General features: G+C 42.9%; 1 protein-coding gene across 1 annotated transcript in view; it reads right to left on the bottom strand.

The window, feature by feature from the left end:
* Positions 1-5,892: 5,892 nt before the first annotated feature.
* The window catches only part of LOC112256541 (peroxidasin), a 95,388-nt gene continuing 89,419 nt past the window's right edge, over positions 5,893-11,861 (bottom strand). The window contains exons 20-23 of the mRNA XM_024429861.2: positions 10,633-10,747; positions 10,320-10,452; positions 9,217-9,330; positions 5,893-8,633 (exon numbers count right to left, since the gene is read on the bottom strand). Of these exons, the coding sequence (XP_024285629.1) occupies positions 8,463-8,633; positions 9,217-9,330; positions 10,320-10,452; positions 10,633-10,747 (533 nt within the window). The 3' untranslated portion in view covers positions 5,893-8,462. The remainder of the gene's footprint in view (positions 8,634-9,216; positions 9,331-10,319; positions 10,453-10,632; positions 10,748-11,861) is intronic.

Here is an 11,861-nt window from a genome sequence, read left to right as displayed (position 1 = left end):
AGCATTATAAATCCAGAGAATGCCAGAATTTGATGACAAAGTTTGATGACAAAATTTGACCACAAGAAGGGCAGCCACACCACTGTCCTGTTCAAGTGAGCACAGCACAACAGTCTAAAAATGATGTAATAGGCCAAGGAGATATGTATACTGTAGCTAAGAAAGTAATACAACGTGTATGTGGTGTAGTAAGCTATTAGTAGCTTGTGCCTCACCCTAATAAATTGGTCCCTTTCCCCTCATAACTTAGCCTACTGTTCTGACTTAGTGGTGCACATGTAGCCTATAGCCTGTTTTAGAGAAATGTCATCATCGAATATTGTGAGAGGTTTTATTGTCTGCTTATACACCCACTTTATTTATCCTACGGTTCTGACTTGGTGTACAGGGAGAACACTGTAAGAATGGCCCATATTATGAATTCTGTCACTGGACTTTTCGAAAGTGCTGAACAAATAGTGATATTGACTACATCCGTCTTAGCTAGCTCAATAAATGTCTTAATCAAAATTACGGATCGCCTCTTATCCGCTCATCGTTCCCTTATGCCATAGTTTGAACACCCCAATTATCAGTAGAAACCACATTTGTTTAAGCAAGTCAGCCATATCAGCTATGTTTTTTTAAAAGGGAGTAAATGAGGCTGAATGAACTGTTTCGCTGCCAGAAAAGGCTCCGCTGATAGCCAGGTGAAGCGGTGGTAAGGATTCACTGTAATGGTTCTCCTCCTCTTCTGATGAGGAGTATGAAATATCGGACCAATGCGCAGCGTGGTAAGTGTCCATAATACATTTATGAAACTGAACACCACAATACAAAGTAAACAAAAAGAACAACCGAAACAGTTCCGCCTGGTAACTAATACAAAGACAGAAAACAACTACCCACAAATCATAGTGGGAAAACAGGCTGCCTAAGTATGGTTCTCAATCAGAGACAACGATAAACAGCTGCCTCTGATTGTGAACCATACCAGGCCAAACACAGAAATACAAACATAGGATGCCCACTCCAACTCACGCCCTGACCAAACTAAAACAGAGACATAATAAAGGAACTAAGGTCAGGGCGTGACATTCACTCCATGGTGCTGAAAGCTCTGCTGTTTGGGACAGCTTTATGTAGGCCCTAACAGTTTGTGGGCACCATTTTTCACCGTTATAGTGCAATTAATATATTGTTTAGTGGTGTGTAGTGGCTTTGTGACATGCATCTAAAAACAAATTGGGGTTTTGCCCCACCAAGATTTACATGCTAAAATTGGCAATGGACTCAAAACATTTCAGCGTTTCATTTTTAATACATTTCTACATATTTAAAAAAAAAATCCACTTTGATATTATGGGTTATTGTGTGTCAGCCAGAATAAAATATCAAAATTTCATGCATTTTTAATTCAGGCTGTAACAAAACATAATTTGGAAAAAGTAAAGGGGTATGAATACTTTATGAAAGCATGATATCAAGAGAACATGCCTGGTTATCTGGTTGACTCACTAAACACAAATGCTCCGTGATGTCTGAGTGTTGGGAGTGTGCCTCTGGCTATCCGTAAATAAAATGGTGCCGTCTGTTAGGTTAATATAAGGAATTTGATATGATTCATACTTTAGCTTTTTTAAAGTATATTTGAGCAATTACATGTACTTTTGATATTTAAGTACAGTGCATTTGAAAAGTATAATAGCTGTGCAGCGACACTCTCCATCCAACCTGACTGAGCTTGAGAGGATCTGCAGAGAATGGGAGAAACTCCCCAAATACAGATGTGCCAAGCTTGTGATGTCATACCCACGAAAACTCCAGGGTGTAATTGCTGCCAAAGGTGCTTCAACAAAGTACTGAGTAAAGGGTGTGAATACTTATTTAAATTTGATCTTAAAGTTTTTTTTTTTTACTACATTTGCAAAAATAAAAAAAAGTTTTTGCTTTGTCATTATGGGGTATTGTGTGTAGATTGATGAGGGGAAAAAATAATTTCATCCATTTTAGAATAAGGCTGTATAGTAACAAAATGCGGAAAAAGTCAAGGGGTCTGAATACTTTTCGAATGTACTATATATTTAAAACCAAATACTTTTAGACTTTTACTGAAGTAGTATTTACTGGGTGACTTTCACTTTTACTGTTGTCATTTTCTATTCAGGTATCTTTACTTTCACTCAAGTATGACAATTGGGTACTTTTTGCACCACTGCCTATACTGTACCTACATGTACATACTTCAGAAGGGTTGCGTGCAATTTTGAAAAAGGCTTCCACTGGATGACAACCAATCATATACCCCACTTCTTTGAAGCTTACAGTAGGACCCAGAGTTCTCCCTTTCATCTTGTCAGAACAATTCATTGACGTTCCAGGGGAGAGGGAGGGAGGGGGGAAACTCCCCACCTTGGCCAGAGAGAATGCAACACAGAAACAGAGTCTTCCAAATGAAATTCCAGGTCTTGACTAAGAAAGTAGAGTAGAGACGGTGGAGACCAGGGTCTGTGCAGCTGCATGCTGGGGAGGGTCTGTAGGTCTGTCTGTCTGCTTCACACCGTCTGCCTATGTCTGGACTGGAGCAGGACCTGGAACACCTACAGCACTTCTCTTACATAATCACACCCCGTCCACCCTCTTGCTTCCCTCCAAAATCAACACTGGGCTTTCGCTCAACGCTGAGTAGCCAGGAGAGAGGCTTCAGTGCAAGCAAGGAGTAGGGGAGATACCTGAAAGACTAGACTATGGAGTGAAATGGGAGAGAAAGACTACACCCCCCATCCTCCCTCCAACATGCCCTCTAGGGTTCTCCCTATCTGATGACTACCTCTGAGGACGTCGCCCCAGGTCTGCCGTGGAGTGGTGATTCCATGTTGTTATGGTGATAATAGCTTTTCCTGACTGGGAAGAGGGGGCCTTTTATCCGGCCTGCCACTGGAAACCTCATTTCCACCTCCAATTTCCTTCCTTACATTCCTCCCTCCAGTCTCCATGGCTGCGTGAGGAGCTTCCACCAGAGGTAGGACAAGGATGAGACCCTCTGACAAGCAGCCAGGAATAGAGAGAAAGAAGGAGGAATGGAAAGAGAGAAAAAAAAGAGATGGACAATTGGAGAAGGAGAGAGAGAAAGACGGGGAGTGAGAGGAGAGAAAGAGGGGTCACCCGGTTCAGACAAGCCTCAGCGAATAGGCCAGAAGTGGACACCAAGCAGACTGCTGCATGTCAAGACAGGAGCTTGTTTGATTAATACTCAGTCATGGTTCAGCATCATGGAGAACTTTTCATTCATTCACTACTTTCTCATTATGAATAAATTGTAATCCCAATGTACACTACTGTTCAAAAGTTTGGGGTCACTTAGAAATGTCCTTTAAAATAACATAACATTGATCAGAATTAATGTACGGTGTAGACATTGTTAATGTTGTATATGACTATTGTAGCTGGAAATGGAAGGTTTTTAATGGAATATCTACATACAGAGACCCATTATCAGCAACCATCACTCCTGTGTTGCAATGGCACGTTGTGTTAGCTAATCCAAGTTTATCATTTTAAAAGGCTAATTAATCATTAGAAAATAATTTTGCAATTATGTTAGCACAGCTGAAAACTGCCGTGCCGATTAAAGAAGCAATAAATCTGACCTTCTTTAGACTAGTTGAGTATCTGGAGCATCAGCATTTTTGGGTTCGATTACAGGCTCAAAATGGCCAGAAACAAATAACTTTCTTCTGAAACTCATCAGTGTATTGTTGTTCTGAAAAATGAAGGCTATTCCATGTGAGAAATTGCCAAGAAACTGAAGATCTCGTACAAAGCTGTGTAGTACTCCCTTCACAGAACAGCGCAAACTGGCTCTAACCAGAATAGAAAGAGGAGTGGGTGGTGCCTGTGCACAACTGAGCAAGAGGATAAGTACATTAGAGTGTCTAGTTTGAGAAACAGATGCCTCACAAGTCCTCAACTGACAACTTCATTAAATAGTACCCTCTAAACACCAGTCTCAACGTCAACAGTGAAGAGGCGACTCCGGGATAATGGCCTTCTAGGCAGAGTTGCAAAGAAAAAGCCATATCTCAGACTGGCCAATAAAAAGAAAAGATTAAGATGGGCAAAAGAACAGACACTGGACAGAGGAAGATTGGAAAAAAAGTGTTGTGGACAGACAAATCTAAGTTTAAGGTGTTCGGATCACAAAGAAGAACATTCGTGAGACGCAGAAAAAATGAAAAGATGCTGGAGGAGTGCTTGGCGCCATCTGTGAAGCATGGTGGAGGCAATGTGATGGTCTGGGGGTGCTTTGGTGCTGGTAAAGTGGGAGATTTGTACAGGGTAAAATGGATCTTGAAGAAGGAAGACTATCACTCCATTTTGCAACGCTATGCCATACCCTGTGGATGGTGCTTAATTGGAGCAATGACCCAAAGCACAGCTCCAAACTACGCAATAACTATTTAGGGAAGAAGCAGTCAGCTGGTATTCTGTCTATAATGGAGTGGCCAGCACAGTCACCGGATCTCAACTCTATTGAGCTTGACCGTATGGTATGTAAGAAGTGCCTATCAAGCCAATCCAACTTGTGGGAGATACTTCAGGAAACATGGGGTGAAATCTCTTCAGATGACCTCAACATATTGACAACTAGAATGCCAAAAGTCTGCAAGGCTGTAACTGCTGCAAATGGAGGATTATTTGACGAAAGCAAAGTTTGAAGGACACAATTATTATTTAAATTAAAAATCATTATTTATAACCTTGTCAATGTCTTGACTAAATTTCCTATTCATGTTGCAACTCATTTCATGTATGTTTTCATGGAAAACAAGGACATTTCGAAGTGACCCCAAACCTTTGAAAGGTTGTGTAGGACTATTTGTTCCAGGGTTTCAGAACCAAATTAGGTTAAATGTTGAAGGTAATCCAGGGACAGACTGCTGAAGACATAATCCTGAGACAATGTTTGGGATATCTTCGTAAGAGCTACAATAAACCATTGCATCAGACATCCTACTTGAAAATAAAAGTCCTTTCAAGTGAACACTTTGGTTGAAAAGATCACATTCTTTTTTTTTTTTTTACCCGAGGTTCATCTGAGACAGACTTTTCCTCACAAAAACATTCAAAAAGCACCCATGGCATGATGATGATGCATAACATTACTAATGTTTGATGATCAATGGAAGGAGACATTCAGTAAACACCAGCTGTCTCCTGTTTGGTTAACAAAGCTTTCTGATGCTTGTTGGTCTGTTTACAACACTCATTTCACATCCTGAAAACAACACATCTGTGCACCACACAAAAGGGGTTTACAATGAGGATGTGACTAAATCTATAATTACATCAGGTATCAAAAGACATTGTTCGTTCCCACACAAGAGTAAAGCTGGTCAGGGAAAACAACTGTCCCTATAGATGAGGTAACCAAAGACATTGGTAGGTCCCAAAACAGAACAATTCTATCATTCTACAGACCAATCTAGAGAGAAATGAAATGAAGCACAGCCATTCTCCAACTAGTAAACCCACAGAACATCTGGGTCTGTTTAACTCCACAATGCCACAACACAGTTCCCACAGACAGATTTCCCTTAGTCACACAGGGGATATGGTTTCCATGACAACAAGTATTCATTAAACATGACTTACTTTTGTTCTCCATTCAAGTCTAAAATCCATATCACAACAGACCATGAGGAATGGCTGTACACAGTAGAACAGTACAGGATTGCTAGCATTGGGGAAAAACTGGGTTAGGTCACATCTGTTTTGAGACATACAACTCGATTATCAATCTTCTTTACATGAGGCAGTATTGTACATGTTTACCCATACGGAGATGGTTTGGAAACATATCTAAAGGGAGAAGCAGCATCCACTCGGGAAATAACAGGCCAGAAACAAACATTGTGGTTGTGTATTTCAAATGTGGCCTATTTTTTTATTATTATTGTAGAGAGGCATACATTACAGTGCAAACAATTCTTTGGCAAACTTACAATACAATTGTCAGATAGGTATCCACTTTGACCACTGACGTTGGGACAGTGTAGGCAAAGCATGTTCAGTCTTGCAGAGCAGTGCATTCTGGGGACAGTGGTGGGTTTGGGGAACAAAAGAGAGACCACTAAGATGAGGGGTTAGAATGAAAATAAAAAAGGGGGAGTCAAACCCTGGGAGTCCATGCATACACACACACACACACACACACACACACACACACACACACACACACACACACACACACACACACACACACACACACACACACACACACACACACACACACACACACACACACACATACACATTCACACGGTATAGACACACACACACACTCTGGAGCAGGAGTAAAAACAAAGGTACCCAGAGGAAATGACAGGGAGGAGAAAAGAAAAGGTTAAAACACTGAAGGAGATGAAACTGTATAGGTCTACAACACAAAAGCAGGAAATATCCATGTGGTTTGATACCAATGTGCCAACATTGCTATGAGGCTCCACCACCATCACATGATTGCTTTGACATTCTTAGAGAAACCCCAAACACCTCCAGCATACTGTACATACATATCTGGTATCTGATTTCTGGGACATTCTGAGCACATCACCATGACAACACAAAGATAATGCAGAAGATAACTATGAATCACTGTTTGAGCAGAGTGGACCAGCACAAGGGGCTGAGTGACTGGTATTTGGGCCTGTATGTGTGTGTGTCTGTCAACGGGACACACTCTGTTGGCTGATTACTAACAATAGACAGCCTCCAGAAATAAAGCAGCGCCAGATATTTGATTGGCATCCTCTCCTGTTCCCCCTCCCCTCCCATCTGGCTTCCATTAGATCGGAGTGTGGGTCAAAGAGGTCAAAGTCTGCTCCTCGCACACCCGGCCAAATGACGTCATCTCCATCTCCATCGTCTCCCAGGAACCTAAGAGATGAGAGCCAGGCGAGGTTTATCACCCGCGTTAGCACTAAAGAGACGCTCCGAGGAGCCGCCAGAAAAAACGGATGATTGGTCACACACACACTCTCCAGCACACAGAGGAGAATGGTTACAACATCATATTGACTGAGTGCTTGGGAATGGGACAGGAATGCATGTAAGTGAGTGTCCTTCTGTAAACTGGAGCTGAAAAGCTGTGGATTGGGTTATGAGAGCACCAGATAGTTAAAGTAAAGTGGTATGGCTGCAGTCCTACAATGTCTACGTTTGAGTATGGGTTAATGCTGGACAGAGGGGTAGAGTGGTCAACTACGGGTAAGACTGAGAAAACTGCTGTGGTAGGTTTGCAGTAGGCACTGAGGGAGTAGGCAAACTGAAAAAGTCGGGACAAAAACTACTACATCTCTATAGTGATAAACAAATGGCTTTTCACTACTTTTACAACATGGGAGTGTGAAAAAAGCATTACATCTTGAGAGATAAAAATGCATTATGCCTTCCAGTAAGAAGTGGTTAGGCCAAAAGAGAACATCCCGCCTCAAACCCAACCCCAAGCCCCAGTTCCAACCAACCTCCCTCAATTTGATAAAAGTGTTGACATGGCCTTGGGGAGATAACATATCTAAATACCAGATGTTATTCAGTTCACCAACAGTTGCCATTGGAGACAGATGTGATAACAAGGTAATAATCAGTAGACATCTTTGCATTACAAAAGTTTTTGTAGGGCTTCACATTATCTTCATATGTAAGCAGGTGATACAAAAGGGAGAAATACATACCGGTATTTAGAATATGTTATAGAGCACCATAAACATTTTGTAAAAGCAGAAGTCATTTTGTACATAAAATGTATTTCGAGCAAATAAAAAAATGTTATCTCAAATGCAATTTTTTTTTTAAAGATGAGAAGGCACATAATGAGTGTATATGTTGCTTTGCATATTGTTAAAAAACAAACAAAACAAAAACAATACTTTGAAGTTTTTAGTGACTAAATCGTTAAGATAAAGGGGACAAATAGCACCAGTTTTTTTTCGGCATCTCTAACCTGAGAAAGCTTTGTGAGACAACATGGCCGACCTACTTCCCCTTCCTGCGCGGCTGCAGTGACATTCCCTCCTCTTCACACCACACATTTGTTTCAGGCGTTTTGTGGGGCTTTCAAATGCAGTGGTGGGGTAACACTTCAGATCAGAGACTCTCTGAGGCCCTGTTTGGGAGGCCCTGGGCCAGGAAGAGGGGTTGTCCATCTGTCCATCCATCCATTTATTCATTCGTTCCAGAAGGAAGCAGATTAAGAGTGACTGCTCTCCCGTTGCCAGTGGATTTGAAACCAAGCATCCAGCAGTTAGTTGGCCATGGAGACATGACAATCAAAATCAATCAAAAAAATAATAATGATTTTTGTAAAAAAAAAAAAAAAAAAAAACGAATAGAAAACGAGGCAATTGGGTGCAGGTGGCTGTAAAGTAAGCACACCGTCAGGGTCTCTCCCTCTGTGTGTATACACGGTGGCCCCTGAGACGTTATACATGCTGGTGGCTACCCGGTGCCTGTTTCCCTGTCTGGGTATGGCTGTTGCTGGCCGCTCCCTCTCCCTGGTTGTGACACACGGGGCAGCATGCTCCTTTTAGCTTCACAGGCCTCTGGCACTCCACCGGCGGACACGACTCCACCAAACACGTCACCTGGGCACCCTGGAGTGAGGGAAGAAAAAAAGAGATAGAGGGAGAGAGAGTGAGGGAAAGAGGGAGAGAAATAGAGAGGGGGACCATCAGGTTTGGCATGAGAGACCTTCCCCTCTGCCAACAGTCAGAACAGTGAGAGACGAGAGAGTCATGGAGATAAAGAGATCAAATGAGTTGGTCAAGCAGAAAGGTGACATACTGTACATGGGTCTGCCGTGCCAGAAGGTTGGTACTGCCAAAAGGTAGAGAGAGGATGTAATGCTGGCCAATGGCGCCAGACAAGGACAGAACAGGACAGGACAGGTGGATTCTGGCACAGGCATGGTGCTGAGCGGAGTGGTGCTGGCACTGTCAATGTAATCAGCTAGCCCAACTCCGGGCAGTGTAAAAAGGTGTGGGAAGAGGCCCCTAATGGCAGACAGGCCTGATAAAATGGGTGTGAATGTGAAAAGTGAATATACTGTACACATCGCACTGTGTGCCTGTTGAGGAGTGGGTGGTGAATAGACTGTGGTTGTGCAAGTCTGTGTGTAGTGTGCACTTGTGTGTGTGTGTGGTCTGTATGGACACGTGTGTCTGTGTGTGTACATACTTTGCACTCGCATGTAGAACATGGATCATTCTTCCACCTCTCTCCGTCCGATCGCTCACGACCCGCCGCATCAGTGCAGTCTGTCTTACTCAGACGAGCTTCTAGTCGTTTAATCTGCACAGACAGACAGGGACAGGAGGGGTAAATGGAGCCAGGTTAGACTATTTTATAAACTAGGTGGTTACAGTCCTGAATTCTGATTGGCTGAAAGCCATGGTATATCAGCCCGTATACCCCGGCTATAACAAAACATTTAGTTTTACTGATCCAATTACGTTGGTAACGAGTTTATAATAGCAATAAGGCTCCTCAGGGGTTTCTGATATATGGACACTATACCACGGCTAAAGGCTGTGTCCAGGCACTCCGCATTGTGCAATCCCTAAGAACAGCCCTTAGCCGTGCTATATTGGCCATATACCACACCTCCTCTGGCCTTACTGCCTTAGTAATGCACCCCATGAGGCCCATGATGCCATCTTTCTCAGCTAACTGAAGATCAGAGCGCCACACAAAGCACGTACACACATATGTACACACACACCGCCCATGTCTTTCCTGTAATACGAGTCACGCGAACAACCTAGATTTATTTAACCATCGACTTGCAATCAATAACCCTCCCTTAGCATTGAAAGACCTAGGCAGCACACAGAGGGGCCAAAGCTGGGACTCGGGGCCTGGTCTGTTTAAATCCTCTACACCGCTGAGGACTTAATCAAAGCCATGTTAGCCTACAGCACCGTTAGTTCCCCTTCATCCCACCCCAGTGTGCTACATGCTACATGATCATCTACCCTCAGGCAGCATATCACGTTCAATCTGGGGATATTGAAAATAGACTAATAATAATAATATTGGAACAGTGTCTGGATTCTACATGGTTCTGTATGGGTTCTACCTGTAAGAGCCTGAGCTGAACATGTCTGGACTTGCAGCGTAAAGGAAGGAGGGAAATAAGCACTCAAATCACTACCCCAAAAATAACCGTTGTTGCTGTTTGAATGTGTGCTGAGCAGCCAGAATGAAATTGGGGTAACACTCAAGTCGTGACGAACAAACCCAGCTGATGTAGCATGTGTGCAGGATACAACTGCTCTCACCTGCTTCCGTAAACTTGTGATTGTCTTCTGCATGTCTACGACAAAGTCTTGGAAGTCATTCAGCGAAGGTTCAGTGCTTTGTTGTGAGGTGAGGGTGACATTCACAAGATTTTCAGTAGCGTCTTCAGCTGGGCTGGAATGTAAGAAAACACACCCCAAAATTCAGCACAACCTTATTATAGCATAACTTTGTAAGTTATAATGGTTTTAGTCACCACAGTTGTTAGCTATGATGCAGAATGGTTATCACATCCAAGGAACTTAATGTAGTCAGAGAATGACAAGGTACCAAACAAGTAGCATTAGTAGTTACCTGATGTTCTGCTGTATGCTGTTGGCAGGCTTCTTCTCGGCAGAGCTCTGATCCACTGACCTGCGCCCTCTGAAATGGTAGGACAGGGCGTTGAACTGACCCTTGGTCCTGCAGTCTGGGGGGGGGTACAACAACTCACAATTTAGTCAACGGGGCATATCAGGAAACTCAGATTGCATAAAGACCAATGAGTTAAAACCCAGGGCCCATGCACTATGCAGTCTTGGCTGTGATGTGATCACTGACACTGATAAGGGTGGTAGCTTAAGTGTCTCTGCTTATAGTCTCTCACTCACAGCTTAGTACAGTGTGGTGGGTGGTAGGTGGGGGATCTTCCCTGGATACACACCAATTCATCTGCCAGTCCCATTTCATCACACTTCAAAGAGCTGATCTGAGAGCAGAGCTAATGAGAGGCCACCTTCCCACACAAGGCCATTCAGACTGGTCCTAGAACAGATAACACACTCGTCTCACCAGCCCTCAAACACATGCACACACCTTATAGACAGGTCGCCTGACAAAGTCACAAAATTGTTAAGCTCGCATCGCAGGGGTAGAAGGCCGCAGAGGTGGGACAAGGTCCGAGTCTCAAGTCGAGTCCCAAGTAGAACAGGTCAAGACTGGAGTCAAGTCCAAGTCACCCATTCTAACAGCAAGTCAAGTCCAGTCAGAAGTTTTCGAGTCCAGTAAAAAAAATCTATACATGCTATGACTTCAAATACACATCTTTGTCTACTTATTGAGGCTACCAGTCAGCCATTTTTATTAGTTGAATTAGCCTATGTAATTGTAAAATATAGACCTTGTAGCAGTGGTAGGGGCCTGTAATCAGCAGAAGGCAGGGCAGGTTGAAGTGCTCAGAGTGTAGATTTATTTACAGGTCTTGGTGATCCATTGGTGAAAGTGTCATATTATACAAAACATACAAGTAGATTTAGCAAATATTCACAGATATACACTGGCAATAGCCCAAAATAAATAACCTCTGTGTCAGGCTTAACCTGTCCTATCTGAACCAACACAGGTAAAGGGGGAGAGTATACAGCCGAACTTTGGCCCCCAGGACCATACAATTACCAAATTGGCAATTACAACGAATAAACTGATTCAATCATTTAAAAGGCAATTTCCACATCCATTGTTACATTGGTAAATGTGTCTTCAATCAGACTTAACGAGTGCTAATGATATTTCAACACCATGCATACGTGGAACAATCATTTTCT

The sequence above is a fragment of the Oncorhynchus tshawytscha genome, linkage group LG08, assembly GCF_018296145.1.
Source record: "Oncorhynchus tshawytscha isolate Ot180627B linkage group LG08, Otsh_v2.0, whole genome shotgun sequence".
In the NCBI taxonomy this organism is placed as follows: Eukaryota; Metazoa; Chordata; class Actinopteri; order Salmoniformes; family Salmonidae; genus Oncorhynchus; species Oncorhynchus tshawytscha.
This window is presented reverse-complemented; position numbering and strand designations above follow the sequence as displayed.